This window comes from Cinclus cinclus, chromosome 4 (assembly GCF_963662255.1).
Source record: "Cinclus cinclus chromosome 4, bCinCin1.1, whole genome shotgun sequence".
NCBI lineage: Eukaryota > Metazoa > Chordata > Aves > Passeriformes > Cinclidae > Cinclus > Cinclus cinclus.
In genome coordinates this window covers 70,645,083-70,663,977 of record NC_085049.1, presented here as the reverse complement: position 1 = coordinate 70,663,977, position 18,895 = coordinate 70,645,083, and the positions used below count along the sequence as shown (strand labels likewise).

The window sequence follows — 18,895 nt, the reverse complement described above, 5'->3', positions numbered from 1 at the left end:
TTTCTGTGTACAGAGGCACAGGGATACACAGCCTAACTGCATATGAGCCTTATAACACATGAAATATCTCCTCCACAGCCTGAGGTTTACTCCAATGAGCAGCCTTTTTGTGACAGTGCTTACACCAATGACAATCAGAACATATACAGCCCTTCAAAGGACCATCTGTAAGCATTTTTCTTAAGATGTTTGGATGCACAGTTTCTGAGGAATAGAACATAAATGTTTTGTGGAATAAAACTTCTGTTTCAGTTGTCACAAAGTAACCCGGGGTGAAACTGAGGATTTCTATTTTGTCATCAGACCCACAATGGTAGTTCCCTTTCCATATAACAGGAGCTGGCCCCCTGCACCCATGGGTAGAATTGGGATTTCTGACTTGCAGCACCCAAGATGCAGCATCCACCTATGCCCATGCATGGAACAAAGTGTACTGGCACAAGTTTCCCAGAGATGTTGTGGAATCTCCCTCTAAGGACATATTTAAAAGCTGTTTGCACCTGGTCCCAAGCAACTGGCTCTGCTTTCCCAGGGGATTTGGACCAGATGACCTCCCAAGGTCCTTTCCAGCCTAAACCAATCTGTGGTTCTGTCAAATGGGCAATAGTCTGGTGTATCTTGGATGAATGGCCTCTGACTGCCACTCCAGCCTCTGGTCTGGATACTGTGGACATGTCACAAGTAATACCTCAAAGTTGTCCGTGCATAAAAGGCAACTGGAAGCACCCAGATGGCTGAAGTGACCATTGGTAGAGGCTGGAAGACGAGGGGAATTTCAGAGCACTGGCTGAGGGATGAAGAAATGGCTTGATTTTCCTCCTCCTGTTCAACAAGTGCAAATCTCCACTCTTAGATGTGAATGCAATCAGTAGCTTTCAGGCAGCATATTCCACAACTGAATCCAGGAGCCTCCTGAGACAGCAAAAGTCTCCTTTGTATTTACTGACCACCTAATGGAGTGGGAAAGCTGAACAAGAACCAAATAAAAACATGATAGGCTAAATACTTTCCAGCTGCTGTCCTTAAGATAAAATCATTGAGGAATTTAATTTGATAATGCTACTAAGAAAAAGAGTATTGGAGGACAATTCTCAAGAAACAACACTTCATCTCTGTATTGAGCTGTGTCAAGCACACAAAAAAAAAACAAAAAAAAAACCAAAAAAAAAACCAAAAAAAACCCAACTGTGTTTAAAAAGAAAAGCAAGGATTTTGAGTAGCTTTGCGCCTGCCAAGCAATCTGCTCTCAGCTGACTACAAAATCTCTCATGCTGTAACGCCAAAACTCCCAGGCAGAGAACACACTGACTCGCAATATAATGTTTGAAGTACTTAAAAGGGTAGAAGCAATTATGCCTGCATTCAGAAAATGAGCTGGTGGTCTCATTAGCAAAAAAATTCAATTGCAATAGTTACCTCGGCATGTAAAGGACTCGCTCTGCCACCACAAATCCCACCCTGAAGAAGAGGTTGCTGGCTGGGATGAATGGGAAAACCAGGAACAACAAGCCAACCAAAACTTCTTTGTGTTCCAGTTTCTGCAATAATACAAAATTAAACAAGTATCAACTAAAAAAATCCAACTTAATTCACCTCTAGCTTTCCCCTTTCGTTTGAGGGTCATTACAAAAGCAACTTAAATTATCATTTGGCATGTTTCTGCACTTAAAGGAAATTTTTACAAAACACTAATCTTTGATATTTCTGTACTCCTGGTGCATCTAACATGACCAGAAAGTGCACAAGCACTAACCACTGTGTCTCTTATTACCTTTGGTATCTTTTCCAAAGTCAGCTGTACCATATGCATGGCACAGCTATCACCTAAGACACAACTCATATTGGTAATATGTAAGTATAGAGTAGTGTGAATGTATACATTAGCCTAAGACAATGTGACTGTATGTAAATACACAAATGCATATCACATACACACTGACTGCTGTGTTCAATCCTAAATGTTTATAACAGAGAAAAAGCTGCTCAATCAGTCACATTTTGTGTAAAGAAAACTAGCCCCAAGTGACACATTAATGCAGTCATTTTATCTCTTTCAAGGAAAACATCTACACTTGAAATGATACTTTCACACACAAGGTCTCCACACTCATATAGAGTCAGAAACTAGAGACATGCTGTAAGTTAAAATTAATGTTTTTCACTTGAGCTCAGTTAATGCCCTCCTCTTGTACTCACTTTAATGTCAGCTCACTCTTTGAGGAGAAATGGAATTACCACATGTGGTCTGTGGGGCCAACACAGGGATGCAGTGGCCACTCATCCTGCCATGGAGAGATCCAAGTCTCCTGAGCAAGCCAAGTTTCAGGTTCAGCTCTACCCCAAGAGGGTAAATCAGCTGTTGCTCCTCCAAGAATGACACCAGGATAGAAATGGAGCTTTAGGCCTGTCCAATCACCCAGGCAGACATCTGTGCTCTCCTGGCTCAGATGCTGCTTCTCACTGTCTGCAGACATCGCGAGAAGCTTTGTCACGCTTAGAAAGAGATGCAACCACAATCACTTAATGGTTGCAGCACTTTCTAATCGTTGTGGGTAATTTCTCAGTTTTGGAGAGCAAATTGACTTCTCTTTGCTGGAGGGAGCTACATTTAGAAAAGTTGAACAAGATTTTTGAGTAGAGAAATGGAGCCCAACCAATGATGCAAGGCCAAGCAGTACAAACTGTCTTGCTTTTGCACAGCTGCAGATTGCAACATCAGTCACCACTGATCCAGACAGTGGCTGAAATCCAGAAATCCTACTACTAAAATATATTCATCCTATTCTGTGGGAAAGACAGCAAGTCCTTTCTATGGGTATCAAAAGCAAGTCTACAAGTCAGGAGGTTCTGATGTCACTTTAGAGGACCTGAGCCACAGGATCACAAGAAAGTGCACGGATTTCTCCTGTTTCAAAGAGGAATCATGAGGCAGAGAAAGGATCAGAATTCATGTCTCCAGACTTCTTAATCAACATGTGTTTAAGTAGCACCACAGTTATCTATGGTACTTCTGTTATCCACTTTTTTAATATCTTGGATTCACAGTTACTAGTGCCTACATGCAGTCACAACAGCATCTAAAGTACACTATTCTCAGAGCTGAAGGAGACATCAATCCATAAAGATGATGAGCAGAGGTGCCTGGTAATTACAACAGAAAATTGAATAGGAAAAAAAAAAAGGATTAAAAATTTCTTCTCAACTGAATTAAAATTACCAGTTTTAGCTCAAATTCAACTTCCCTCTCCACCCAGATCTGGAAATATGCTCAGTTTTTCTCCTGCCATTTGACTCTCCCTTCCCACTTTGTCTGACCTGATTGTGGTGCCTATCTTCTGCCACCATTCTACCCCAGGGGTTTGACACTGAAGACCCAGAGGCACAAAGAAGGTATGTTGGGACTAAGGGAGTGCACTGATAGCAAATACAACATTCTCAGTCCCCAAGATATGCATTTGCTCTCAAACAAATCAGCTATCAAATATTTCTCCAGTTGTTCATCATTAAATCAAGAATTGGGAGAACAGCCTCTAGTTAAACATCTCTAGGAAGGACACAGTGTTATCCAAGGCTGCAGCATTGCAGATAAGCAAAGGAAACTGAATGCTAGAGAAAGACAAATAAAACTTGTACATCAAATGGGAAAGAGGAAAATGTGGGAATTAGCTCAGCTGAAGGACCAAATGGTTCTGCATGGCTTTTTTATCCCTAGAACAAATCACAGCTCCATGCTAATGCCATTGAGGGCTGCCAGCTCACTCCCTTGGGCAGGGCTCAGAGACAGGAGTCCAGCACACACAAACCAGCCTCACAGAGCAGCAGAACCCTCCACGGTGCTCCTTATTTCTGAAACCAAAAATATCTGGCAGTGCCCTTTTTTAAAGCATTCCATTAAGGCAGAGGCTTTTGGGAAGAGCTGGCCCTCGAAGGCCAGGCTTCAGCTGATTTTGTGCTCTGTGTGGCTGTGCCTGTGAGCCAGCTGTAGGAAATTTCCCATTCCACACAAGCCTAGGAAATTCCCTCCACGTGTTTTTCTAAATAAAACAAACCCAACCTATACATAACCTGTTACATTTTCCAGGCATAGAAATAAAAGAAATATTAGGACCATTTATTTGGTTTAGCTACTTTGGTCATATGATCCCACTTGAGATAGCTGAGCTAAAAGTGTCAGAATCAGCATCTTCCAGGTGCCCAGAGCAGTAGTAAAAGCTTTTAAAGAGTAATAGGCAATTTTGTTTGTCTTCCTTTCTCCTCAAAATAAAATAGCTAGGACTAGAAATTATAGATCACTGCATTCTTTTTACAGAGAGGAAATTCCTTTCCTCTTAAAGACAGTGCTTTCTTTTGGAAGTACAAAACTTGTCTTTCTGTCACTGTAGTCTCTGGTGGGGGGGAATCAACAAACATGTTTGAATTAGGTTTAGAATGATTTCTCTTGTCAAAGACAGACCAATTTCAAATCAAAAGAGAATTTGTTACAGCAAATAGCTTGGTGGGAGGGAGTAGTTTTGAAATTCACATCTAACTCATTACAATTATGCTTTCATTATATGGCAACAAGAAAAGCCCCACCAATAAAACAAGAAACCAAACCAAAAACTGATTTGATTAAAAAAAAAAAGCATTTTAACGTTCTATCCACAGAGTTATCATAGAACTAAAGAAAACTACTTCTCCCAAGGGCAATGCAAAAAAAGGGTCCCACTCTCTGAAACAGAATATCAAAGAATCACTCCAAGGTCAAACATGATCAATACAGCAATAAATCTCAAAAACTGCTTCCTTAGCAATTTGAGGGAAAAAGGGAAGAAACTCTAGAATTCACAATGGAAGAGTTCTTTCCATTTTACATATAAGACATATTCCTGAGCCATAGGTAAGTATCTGCTGACTACCACTAAGGCACAAGTGTTCCACAAGGCAGAGCCCTCCAAGTTTGATTGCAGGAGGTGCACAGATTACTTCAACATAACTGTCATAACTATGGGCTTGCTTAAGCCCACCACAAATTCCTTATTTTTCCCCTCAAGGAAGCATGGTCTGAGGTGCCAGGTCCATTAAGCCTACATTGTGCTGACAGGACTGATGTTCACATCTCCTGGCACCGCCAAGGGCCGAGGCACCAGAAAGCAGAGCTCTGAGGAAAGCATTTTTCCTGGCTGGAATAAGCTGCACCTCAGGAAGACAGCAGCTGGGCAAACAAATCCAAGCAAATTCCATTCTGTTCAACCTCTGAATGTTTCCCGAGGTGCTCATACGTGCTTGCCTGTTTGATGGGAAGGCAACCAAATGGGTTTAATTCCTTCCTCTGACAGTTTGGGGTTATTTTTGAGAAGGAGTCAAGTGTCACCTCTCCACCATTTAGATCCAACAGTTCCATGGAGTAAAGACCTCCTTCCTAGCAAAGGCATCAATCCCTCTGACAGTGAGCTCTGGATGGCCCACTGCAGACAGTGGGATGTTATGCTTGGAACACCTGACTGCATGTGCAGGAAAGCTGCACCCAGGAAAGTTGGTAGTGCACGGCTGTATAAAAGCAATGAATGCTATCACACATTCTCAAACACTTGCAGGCCTAGGAGGTAAGTGCATTATCCATCAAAAGAGACACACGGACTCAAAGAAGCTGCGTGACTCTCTGCAGACCACAGACAGAGCATGGCACTTCTTCAGTTTACTCCTAAGATCCACCTGCACAAACCCTTAGTGCAGACTGCACACGGTGCTATTTCCTCTATTCCTGCTCTAGCACTCTCTCACCAAGCCACAGGTGGCTCAGCAATGTGACTCCTCACCAGCCTTCATCAAACCACTGGCAGCATCTCACCTGGCAAGAGGTCAGCATCTGCAAACACCCACTCCTGCACTTTCAACATACACAGCATTAAAGATAAAAGGCATGGTGTAGAAGCACGTCAAATTCGCTCTCCATTCATGCATAAGGTGATAAAAAGAAAACATTAAGCTAATCAGGAATTAACCCTAGGGATTGATTCCTTCAAAGGAAAAAAAAAATCTTCTGTGGTTGCAAAGCTCACAGAAGCACTGGGTCCAAGTCCCACCTCACTGGTGCACACACCTACGGGCCATGGCAGAGCTGTACCATGCTCCATTGCACCATCAGCACGGTCTCCTTCAGGTCACAGCAGAAATCTGGATGGGACACACACATCTTCATCTCCTGTGACCAAACAGGAGGGCACTGTGGAGCTGCGGTTATTTCGCTCTGCTGCCTGTGCCACTGCTTCCAAGTGAATGATGCCATCAACAGATGGTCCAAAAACCTCAAGCATTTGGTAAGCAAGAGGTAACATACCAGCTTCAAAGCTGGCTCAGACACCTGTCTTAATCAGCTTGCTTCTAGAAAAAGAGCCACAAATTCTGTAATCATTACACTTTATCAGGAGTTTCATTTTTGTATCTCATTAAAAAAAAAAAAAAAATTAAAAATCAGCCTCTTCAGTAGTACCAGCTACTTGAATGCCAGGCTTAGTAACTCACTCATTTCCTAAAATAACTAACATTTTCTTGGTGATCATCTGGTTTTGATAGAAATAGCCATGGTTTTCTAATGCTATTTTGATAATCACTGCTGACTGCTTATTAACTATCTGACACTGATACTATTTCAAGTATTCGGCAACAACAGAAACTACTTTCCAGTTCACCAGCAGCAACACCTCTGCAGGAACTGATGCACAGGCAAACCTACACCAGCCAGAACCTGAAACCAAAACCCCTGAAAGCAGCACTGGCTTCCTCACCCAGGATTATCTGAGAAGAAATCCTTGCTGCACGTCTCAGACCACCCTAACAAGATCATTCCCTCTCCATTTCCAGAGGGAACGAAATCCTGGTCTGTACCAGGTAAAACAGCATGTTTCTCAGAAATGCTGAAAATGCCTAAAAACTACATGCATGAGAACTGTGGGTGCTCAACACCTCTGGAAATCTCGCCTTCAATTATGGAATTAAAGCAGAAAGGAGTCCTCTCCCATTCCCATATCAGGGCACAGAAATATATCACATAATAGTTCATATTTTATATTAGATCTTAGAGCTAAATTTGGATATCTACTATTTTATTTTTCCCTATAGAAGTCAGCTACCCATCCATTCAGCTGTGTGTTTATGGTCTTTCCCACCCAGATTTCTGAAATTCCCTTAAGAGGCAAGCTCATTTTCCCGATCCTTAATCTCTGCAACCTCTAATTCCACCTGACAAGCCAATTTAAGCAGGATGAAGAAGCACACAAATCTTTGAAAGAGAAGTGGAACCTTCCAAAAGGAAATAAGGAAATCAACAAATTTCTCCAGGAGTTAAAACAATCCTTTTGACCTTGTGGTTGCTTTTCCCTCACCCCTTTCACTCCATGACTGCAGGCTGCTTGACTAGGTGGGGAAAACAAAACAAAACAATAAAATTCAATGCACACATTTTCAGTACATAAAAGCATGATCTTTGGAAAAGCAACTTGGTTCATGGTGAATTTGCTCTTGAGAAGGTAACATGGAACAAGAGGAGCCTAACAAAAAACAAAACTCACACAACAGCTTGGCACCCCAATGTTTAACTAAGGCCAAATAGCCAAGATGAACAATCATTATTACCTCTCTCAGCTGTAAATTTCTTGCTCCCCTTTCACCTACCTCCCGTTCACCCCTACTACTGTGCCATTTCAAAACCTTTCAGCTCTGAGTAGGCCTTGAAATACTAACTCAAATCAGAAGAAGAAAATGGCAGAATAAAGAGAGGAATTCAGTGTTAATATGCTGAAAATGGGAGAACTACCTGCCCCCATGATAATTACCTACACCGAGCTGCAGGCAGCAAGAGCCCATTTGGTGAGATGCTGAATATATTCATAGCGAGCCAAATCAGAACTACCTCAAGCTGTGGTTATATTTACTCAGAGTACCACGCTCCAAACCTGTTATTTTCAAACATCTACCAAGCAAAAGAAAATCTGATGCAAAAGGTATTTTGACAGCTCTTGTGTTTGCTTTTTTAATCCAAAACAGCAGTCACAAACAGACTAAGGCAGCTTTTCCCTTTAGCTGGAGTCTGTCAGCTGGCACAGTGAACTCCCTGGGAAGGTTTTCCTGCTCCTTCCAGCCCCACCAGGGACCTGCACGCAACTGATGCTGCTGCAGCACTCAACAGAGCAGAAATTCAGCCAGGTAGCTCGGGGTGCCTGCAAGGGGCTCCCCCATTCCTCCAGAGGAAGCCACTAAACAGAGTCTTTCTGGCTTATTACTCTCTCCATGCAGCAAATATTAACAACAGAAGCAGCACAGAAAAAAAAATTCGCTGCTAAGGATTAAGAACATCAGTCCTGACCTTCTCTCTATGTGGAAGGAATTCAAGTGGCCCTCAGGAAAATGAAAGCAGGATTTATTTTAAATGGACCTTTTATGGAAATGACTGTGGTTTCCAGCTCGTCAGAGAGACTCCATCAATAAATAGCCTTATTCACCTTGCTGTGCCTTTGAAGCAGGTATTGTTCTGGAAGTGTTGTGGCATATAAATTTTGCTAGGAATACTTCCTAACTATGCTGGTACTACTGTAGAATTATAAAAGGCAATTGTTCCCCAGAAAGGTCCATAAGCTGTGATTTATTAATGAAATGCCAAACCTGGGAAACTAAGCAAAGGTCTCACGAGTGCAAGGTAAAGTAAATAGCATGACAGAATACACATAATAAGTGCTAGCAAAAACAACAGAAACATGCACACAAAGAGAAGATGCAAATTTATTCCTCTCCTGGATGGTACTGAATGTTGTCAGTTAAGATATTTAGTCTGAAAGTCACTGAAGAATATGCTCAGATGATATCCATACATATAATCCCCAGATAAATGGCAATATGATGCCAATTACAGCACAAAATAAAGTCATCACAATATGGTGTAAAATGCCTTGTCTTGGCTAAGAAGCTCCACGCAGGGAAATTCAAAGAGGCAGCATCCCCTTTAAAATTAGATCTGAGATAAAAAACAACCAACTGTAGCATATGAAAGATCAGGATAATACATATGTCAGTCACATGCAGTGAATATAACCTGAAAACCATCAAAATTTCCTGTGCCATATGTAGCCACATCACACAGACAGCCAAGTATGTTCTTTAAAAAAGTTATAGAGCACACTAGATTCATTTTTTTAATTGATATGAAATGACAGTAGCATTACCCTCCTCAGATATGAGCAAACTGCTGCACATCATCATGTGCTCCTGCTGAACAAGCAGAAGGTGCTGTGAACCACCAGAGGGTAACTTTATAGTGCAGGTCACGAGTACAAATGCATGAGGGCCATCAGTATGAGGTGCAATACACTCCTCCAGACCTGCCAGGTGCAAGAGCCACTGCTTCAAGTTAGGTTTCTAGATCACCCTGCTGAATTAGCCCATTACACACATGACTTTCTGTCCCCCAGCAGCAGCCCTCCATATACCAGGTACCACAGAGAAAGTGGAATCCTACCCATCATGTGCTCTGTACACATACATCCACAGATAAAACTACAGGACAAGCTGCTAATTAGGCAGTGACCTAAAAATGCCATGCAGAGCGGCGTTTCAAACATCTGAAGGGTCTTCCTTTCATGCTCATTGAATTATTATGACATGTCAAAGAAATAACTGTCGTCCTGATGATAATGCCAAGAATTCTCCTCCCTCCAGTTCACCAGGTGCTCCCCGTACCTTCCAGCAACAAAAGGCAGTTCCATGGGCCCTTGGGCTCCCCAGTGGCCATGTGAAGCACCAGATTTTTTTCTGACCTCGTGACTGGCATGCTTGATACCCACTGAGGGGATGCTCATCCATTTCCTGGTACCTCTGTAATCCATCCGGAAGTCACACCACATCCATTCCTCACAGCCAAGGCTATCTTTGACAATGACCAGTAAATAAATGTCATCCTCTTTTCCCAACTATTAGAATTTCTTTGGGATGCAGGCATTTTCAATAGCACCTGCAGCCTTTGTCATATCCCCAGCACACTGCCTGAAGCCTGTGTGAGGAATTTCACTGCAAAGAGTTGAACAGAACAAGTTTTACTTGGGGAGCTGCTCACGGGGAGCTCTCCAGCTGATAAGTGAGAGAGATTCACACTACACAGGAGAAACGACCCAGAGGATGGAAGTTATACAAAGGGAGTTAACAAAGCCATTTTTTAAGGTGACTTCCTCATTATGTAAAGAGGAGGTCAACAGTGAAGGTGCACAAGCAGGATGAGAAGGGAGGCTTCTCTCTCCAAACAAACTGGAGAGCTGCCTTCTCTGTTTCTGCAGTTTTCAGCATTAAATCCCCATCTAATAACAGACATGTTCCAAGGAAATCACCCATGGGTAGAAATCCTCCACTGTTTCTTCTCTTTCTGAGGTATAACAATGTTCACAAAAAGAAACAAGAAAGCTTTGTGCCTTAGATGTCCTTTATCAGCACCACACATACATGCCCAACAGAGTTATTACCCTAATCACAAACGTCAACAAATTAGCCCTGTTTAAAATTCAACGACTACAAAGGCAGAAATCCAATCCATGCATACTCTAATTACAGTCCACACAAAATATTCTGTGAGTCTCCTGTGAGTTTGTGTTGTGGATGCACACACATCACCTCTTGCCACTGAAAATCAGTTCAATGTTCACTGGACCAATGTCTTCACTGCTGCCAAAACAATTTCTGTCATTTCCACTCTCCATGCTGCAGAAAGGAAAGCAATGGCGCCGCTGAGAATGAATATGAGGTTTTGTTCTTTCTTATCCCTGCAGACCTGCACTCTAAAGAGAGAGGCACACAGACTGCATGCTTGTTCACTCTACAGTCATTCCTCAGGAAATTGCAAGCTATCTCTTTCAGGTTAGACCTTGCAATGAAAAGGGAGAGAAAAATGGCTGCTAAGACTGTTCTGTTTGCTTAAAAAAAAAAAAAAAAAGCAGAACATCCTACACTTTACAGAATGTGAGAAATCAGCAGATACATCTCGTGCTGCCTCTAAGCTGTAAAACACTGAGTAATAGCTTGTCTGGGGCTTGACTGTCCTTCTTGGGGGAAGCAATGCCCTATAAAAGGCCACTGCTGCTGCATTTGGAAAGATGCTTTCCTAAGACCCTAATCCAATGAATTGTGCCTGCAGTTCATGTGCCCTGAACTTCCCTCTCCCTGTTATAAAAGGGATTGTTTAAAGTCAAATGGCATGATTTATTTCCAGGAAAAGTGCTGCTTCCTGTTTGCTTTCCTCCATAATTCATAATGCTCAGCCCAACACAATCGTCTTCATATCACTGAATGGCAGTACTGTGATTCAGAGATTGTGTGAGTTGTGAAAAATAAAATACAAAATAGCTTCAGAAATGTAGAATTTCTGGAAAAGCAAAATATTTAAAATTATACTTTTAATTATATATATATATATATATATATATACACATGTGCTCCATTCTTCAAAGTGTTCAAGGCTAGGTTGGATGGGTTCTGAGCCACCTGGTCAAGTGAAAGGTGTCCCTACCCACGGCAGGGAGGTTGGAACTGGATGATCCTTAAGGTCCCTTCCAACCAAACCCTTCTGTGATTCTATACCAAGGGCTGAGGGAAATATGTCCAAGTTGATCCCCAGGAACTGTCACCAGTTCCACGTTCACAGTGGGTTTGCTGGAGGCTGCAAGTGCTCGTGACAGCACTTTGCCAAGATGGTTCTAGTTTTACTGGATTAAATACAACAGCAGATCACTTCAGATCCAATTTATACAGTATTTGGGGTTTTCAAGGATAAACACAAAGGAATCTTTAAGATGAATTCCAAAGCATCTATTAAGTAAGTGCCCAAAGAGTAAAATTCATGCTGTTTAACATTAACCGTGGTCAAAAGCAAAACTGAACTTCTCACAAAAAAAATTACAAGTTGCAGTTTCAAATCACAGTGGTATTCATAAATCCAGACTGAATAGGTTTTTTTTTTAAAGTAATAAAAATATGATTAAATCTTTTTCAAGCAAACCAACAATATTCTTCCTACATATAGTTCTGACAGCAGGAGAAGAAATAAAATGCAAACAAAACTTCAAAGAACACGCAATAAGATTTTTCAGAAGTCTTCAGTACTGGGCTAATGAGAATTTTATCATTAACTTCACTGAGAACAGGATTAAGTCTAATACAAACAGTTCTGAATATCTCTAGCAGTGAGTAATGAAGGCAGGAGGAATATGAGATGATGTACAACCTGCAGGTAGAACTGGTGAATACCTAATAGGGTGTTTTCCCATATTTCCCATACAGCAGCTGTCAATGCATTATCTAAATTAATGACTCTGCAGTCTCGAACCGTTTGGTTCATTTTCTGTCTCTTATCAGGAACACAGGGAAGACTGCCAAGGTAGACTGAAAATGTACATGACCTGCACATTTTAGCATAACATGGGTATTAAAAACCTGACACCCTTCAACTATGCTTTTCAGCAATACATACATTTAAGGAAGAGAAACTTTTGTACTATTTCCAAAGTGACTACCAACACCTTTCCTGAAGAAGCTTCCACAACTCGACTGAAAGAGAAACAGCTCGTAACTCCCTATGATCCACAAAAACCCCTTCCATGGAAGTGCACGGCTTGTACAGCCTCACTTTCATTTCTGCAATATGATTAATGGTACCTCTGAAATGCTGAATTTGGAAGTATGGCTTACCAACTATATTATTTACTCTAAAGAACAATTTTCAGGTCATTTCTGATTTCCCACATTCCATTACTCTGCTAACAAAATCTTCTCATCAAGTTGTATCCAATGTTCAGGTTTTAGAAGCATAGCAAAAGTGCAAATAGAGGAATTGATTTTATTTTCAAAAGGCTCTGCAGATGACAGCTACCAGTCCTGTTTGAAGTAAGTGACAAAAAGCCTAATGACTATGGGAGAGGCAGAGATGCTTAACAACTTCAGTGGGGTTTGGATCATTAACAATAATTGAACGTAGGAGTCCAGGCCAAGTTTTACCCTCAAATCAGACCAATCGAAGACTGAAACATTCAACTTGAGAGACATTTTCTTCAGTTGAGCTTGCCTGCATTAGTTATTACTGGTATGGTTTTTCACCTCACTCCAGTGCATTCCAGAGGAAAACACGTGTTTACCAACCATTTAATCTGAAGATTAGGAAACAAAAGGTTGGGGGTTGTTTTCTTTTTTTTCTTTTTATGTTGTATTGCACGGCTTTTGGGGTTACCTTGAATGCAGCAATGCAGTGTAGGCTGAGCAATGCCATCACCAGCACCAGGAACACTGTGGCTAAGTTCCTCACATCCCAGATGGACTCGACCAAAGGGATGCTGCCAACCTGCCAGTCGTAGCACAGGGTGATCGGTGCCAGCAGCAGCCACGCATTGAAGGCCAGAAGGTAGGAATAAGTTAAAAACCTGCAAATGAAAACAGGCAATGTAACACGTGGAATGACTGACAGCACAGAAAACAGTTTCCTCTGCCATTTACCACGTACCACATGGGAGGAGGAAACAACAACAACAACGACAAAAAAAAAAAAAAACTGATCAACAACACTGCACCAACCAGCAGCATCACACCTCTCTGTCAACAGAGATGCTACCTAGGCGAGGGGCACTTTACCAGGTCATTTGAAGACATAACAAAAGAACAGTAATACTTCCATGGTTTCTGTGCACCAATCTTTGGAAAACTAACAGACTTCAACTGCCATTTGAATGTCAGATTTTTTAAGTGACTTTCTGCCAGCTTAAACAATAAATGAATAACTACACAGGTACATACATATATATTGAATTTTTACACAGTTCACTGCATCACTGCTGCAATACAAAATATCCCTCAAGCTGGGTTTAACTTACAATTTAGGATTTGTTCTATCTGCACAACATGGAGGAATTAAAGTCAGACCCTTCCCTCTTTTCTCTTTGCAAATCAAGGCACAAGGAGAAAATACAGAAAAACAGGAGGGTCAGGGTGATTCTTAGCCGATCCCATCACAGTTTCTTAGGACTGGGGCCAGATTCCATGAGATGTGCCACAGAAGCGATGGGGAAACAGGGATTTCAAATTGTTGTAATCTTCAATAATTGTCATTCTCAACAGAGAGGATATTATTGGGGAATGGAAATGGGGATCATGCTGCCCTCTGGGAAGCATGCAGGGCTTTCAAAGGATTGAAAAAGAACAGCATGTGTGCCACTGGGTTAAAGAAAACAAGAAGAAAAACAAAACAAACCAACATCCCTCTCTGCCCCAGGCTTTTACTTCTTGGCATCTACTCCCCAAAATGTGCACCTAAAGTTGAAATACTTCTAAGTGCAAGAGACTGCAGATTGATTATTCCAGTAATTGTGAAGTCAACCAAGTAAAACTGTGACAGCCTTCAAAGAGAGAAACCCATCCTTGGCTTGCAAATGGAAAAGTCCACATTGTACACAGCACCAAAAATGGCAAATACTCAAAAAAAAGGAAAAAATAACATTCTATCCTGCATAGGATTTCTTCCATCTGAGCCTGCTTTGGCAGCTGTTGTGACACCCAGTTGCCATGGTACCTTTCAGGTTTATTAAAATGGTAACAAAGGATGGCAGAAATGTCAAGGCGTGTAGACAGAGGATTGTCTCACCTGCCACTGACAAGCCTGCCCCTCTGCAGTCAAAATGCAGCCCCTTACAACAGCACTTACAACACTGGATTTGTGGCAGAATGGTAAGACACTGGAGCTAAGTGTGACCCCAGGCAGGAAGTTCCCAGATGGGTGTTGGGCCCTAAATTTCGGTGAAAACATATTTAAATAACTACAAAGTCAGGATATCAGTTTCTCTCCTCATCCAAAAAACAAACATCTCCAGCAGCACAGTGACCCAAAAGCAAGGAGGCTTACTGAGCTGGAATGTTTCATTGTAAACAGTCACAGAGGCACATTCTCATTTTCCCACAGATCTTTCTAAACTCCCAGTTCTGCAAAGTGGAATATTCCCACATTTTTAAGCCACTTGATACACTTTACTTACATCCCCCCCATTTTCCTCATCTTCCCCACCCTGAGGTACTATAGAAAAGGGAAAGAAAGAAAATCCATCTTCTCTTTTCAGAGGCAGCAATTAAAAAGCCAGTTCCTATTTAAGAGAGCATCCCTCAAAAATATAACCCAATTCTGCCCAAACGATTTTTAAAATTTTGATTGTTCACTCTTTCTAAAGAAACAAATGTGTTTTCTAGTCACCAACCCAATCTCTTCTGGTGCACATTACAGAGAAACATAGCAACTCAAAATTTTGTGAGACTTAATCACACCAAGGCACTGACATGTGACATTATGTGTGGCCTGACCCACCTCTGCTCAGCCACAATAAAACAGGCTTTTCCATCAACACATCATCTCAGAAAAGGCTGCCAGCCTTTATTTACAGCTACTTACTTCAAAGCCAAACTGAGATCCATTTCTGGCTTTACTGTTAAAACAAAAGCATATTTAGATGAATCTGAATAATGTCATGGCATGTGATACCATTACTACAAGTGTGTATATTTGACAGAATTTCCAGAAGCACTGAGGCAGTTTTGCACTTGATGCTTTAGAAAAGCCCAGGTTTTGGAGGGAGTGTCCTTTTATGCCTTGGCATATTAATATTTTCAAAAGGCATCACAATATTCATACAAGTTTGTATGCAGACCACAACACACACCAGAAAACCCTCCCCTGCTTACTCAGATTGAGCTGATGGGTAGAAAGGAACAAGATGACATTTGGGATCTTTGCAAACTGCAGCTCTGCAGTTAAGGACAGACTAGTTGCTTTTCTACATCTTCACTGATAAGGCAGGAGCTGATATATCCTTACACAGCACAGAATAAGTAAGCAGTTTGCTACCTTAACAAATTCAGTCTGCTTAAATTAAGAGGCGTTCAGAGTAGCCAGATCAGTGTGAGTTTATGCATTTCTGCTGGAAAGGGAGGACAAGCTGCTGTTGAAGATGGGAAGACAGCTCCTGTAGGAGCTTCGTGGGGTAGGATGGTCAGGATGGATGGAGACGAGAGATCTCTGAAGGCAGCTCTGGGAACTCGTGGTTTATTGCAAAAGGTGTGGGGGCAAGAACCCTGCTTGGAGCTGCCAGCCACAGCTCGGAGCAGGCACCAAAGAGCAAGAGAGCAAGAGTGAGAGCAAGAGAGAGTAAGTGTAAGAGCAAGAGAGAGTGTAAGAGCAAGAGAGAGTAAGTGTAAGAGCAAGAGAAAGTGTAAGAGCAAGAGAAAGTGTAAGAGCAAGAGATCGAGGTTCCCGTTACAATACAATAAATCTTGTTCTGTGTTGAATATTCTAATTTTCACTAACCAATCTAATACCAGATACAAATCCTATAGCATTTACATACAGCCTATAAGAATCATTACATTACCATACTGTGTTACATTTTAAACCCTAAAAACTCCTCTTTGGACCCCTTCTGCCAAGCTAGTAGAGTCTGCTCTGACCCTTGGAGCTGCAAGCAGAGGGAATTGTTTAATAAAACCCTTCAGTTGTCCCTACTATTGTTTTCCAGCTGTTCAGTAACAAAGGCTTGGTATCTCAAAGATTGCTTTCATTTCCATCTCGCTTATAGTTTCCATATTCTTAAAATATTTTGCTAGGCAATCATATTTATAAGGTTTCCCTGTTTCATTTTCCCCAACAAACTGCAGCCACTCACCGATCAGGACGGGTTTGTAAACAAGTCTCTATTTCCAAGTGCTTGTGAGGTTTCAGTCTTCCTTGGGAGCCACGCACACAATTTGCTGCCAGAGGCAGCTCCCAAGCTTCATTCCACTATGGCAATAATTGGTCTTTCAATACTCTCTTCCAACAGCAGTGAAATATTTTAAAGCCTGTGACAATCATTACCACCTGTGTACAGTCAATTGGTTGGCCTCTGCAGATACCCTACTGGGGAACCCAGGCCACATCTCCTGGCTGTGCATGTGACATTAGCAGTCAGGTAACCAAGATCCATGAAGGCACTGCCTGACTTCTGGAGGCATTTGTAAGCAGCAACAAAGCCTTGAGCAGGCTCTGAGTCAAGCAAAAGTTTGGATATGCCTTCAGCATTGGCAACCTGTCCTTGAACATGATGGATGGCTGTATAAAATAAAGCACTTATAAACTATCGCTATTCTAGATACTAGGAACAGAAAAATAACAGGATGCTAATAATAGTTACTGACAATCCAGTGCTGCTTTTTATTTATGGCTCTCAAAAGCATATGAAATGCCTTTCCATCTATGTGGCTCTTGTATCACAATCTAAGGAGAAAGTTAACACAGGAGAAAGCCTGCAAGAAACTTCTTACCCAAGCTGACACCTCAAGGAACTAATTTGCAAATTTTGAAAAGACTTGAAGATTCTGAAATCACTCCAGGAGCTAATTACATTTCAGCAGCCTACCTGCAAATGGCAACAAGAGTATTTTCTTTTAATTAGTTGACTGAGTAAATTACATTTTAAATTAATGATCTTCTTGATATTGCTTTGGGTGTCTGCTGGAATTCCAAGGGAGGAAAATTCCTGCCTGTAGCATCTCCCACTCTCTCAGTTAACCCCATGAAAATCAGAGCATTTTTATATATAGTGCTCTGTATTTATGTATAGGTAAGGTGACTGGAAGATTCTGCCTCTTAACTGACAAAGAGTTTTCCCCCAGGCCAGGTAATAGCATTTGCACTGCAGCAAATTTTTTATTTGCCAATTGAACACGGAAATCCAAGTTTCAGTGGGTATCAAGCATTCTTTTCATTTCTCATCATCTCTGGCTTGCTCAGAAAAACACAGTTCCTCCTGTAGGTAGCCAGTGTCGTCATGGCAATCCAGTTTGTTTAGTTCTAATTTTTTTTTCGTTTCAATGTTCTGTTGCATGCCTTGAGACAAATACAGAATGACTCATATCTAGAACTTGTTGCAGAAAACAACTATCTGAACTGATTGTTTCTGCTGCAAAAATGAACACAAAGGGTGCTCAAAGCCATAACCGTATGACAAGGAAATACTTGAGGAATTGTCTGTTACCCATTGATGTAATAGAGACCAACGAGCTTGGAAAAGCCCTCATCTCAGCCCTGCCAAACTCGGGCAATCAGAGCACGAGGAATGTGAGACTAGGTAAAAAAGAAAAAAAAAAGTTTTATAGTTTTGTAGAAATTTATGAGGCGTTTCCCGTCTTTTCTGATTTTGGAGCAGTTTAAGCTTTCTCCCCACAGCACCCTGGGATTGAGATTACAGATTTCTTTCTAAAACTGTGCTACAACAGTGATCACAAAGCTCTGACCATGTCCCACCAGAGCTGCATGGAAAACTGGGGGGCCAGCGATCCCATTTTTTGTAAGTGCATATTTATAAAAAGTATAAAAGCACCCACCAGCCACCCAGTTCTGGGACAACCCATCCCATTCCTGGCGGACAACCCTACCCACAAACACCCAGCAGGGTACCCACCTGCTAGTGAAACCTCTCCCAGCACTGGGGATTTTAGCAAAGAAAAGGCAAACCATTCTCCTAGTTAGGGGGAAATGGACCTCCCTAGAAGGCAGGTAATAAGTGCACATAACTAGTACTTGGGGAAAAAAACCAAGGGGAGGTATGAAGCAGGTGAGGATCTGAAACAGGAGCAGAAATATAGTTTTTGCCCTTTCAGAAGTCACAGACCCTGATTATCCTCTTCTGACACGCCCTGCACACTGCCAGGCACTCAGGGAGGGTTCAGTTCACTATAAGGGTAAGAAGAGCTTTTTTATTAAGGAAAAGAGCTTCTCATTTGTATTAACAGCTGAACCGATTTCGGATCAAGGCTCTCTTCATCCTCTTACAAAGCCCTACACCCAAGTGTGTTTGACAAGTCACTTCACAATAAT

The 18,895-nt window shown here is 41.7% G+C and overlaps 1 protein-coding gene across 1 annotated transcript in view; it reads right to left on the bottom strand.

Annotated features, from left to right (window-relative positions):
* TMTC1 (transmembrane O-mannosyltransferase targeting cadherins 1) overlaps positions 1–18,895 on the bottom strand; it is a 137,391-nt gene that overhangs the window by 60,756 nt on the left and 57,740 nt on the right. The window contains exons 8-9 of the mRNA XM_062492478.1: positions 13,238–13,427; positions 1,417–1,538 (exon numbers count right to left, since the gene is read on the bottom strand). Coding sequence (XP_062348462.1) covers positions 1,417–1,538; positions 13,238–13,427 — 312 coding nt within the window. The remainder of the gene's footprint in view (positions 1–1,416; positions 1,539–13,237; positions 13,428–18,895) is intronic.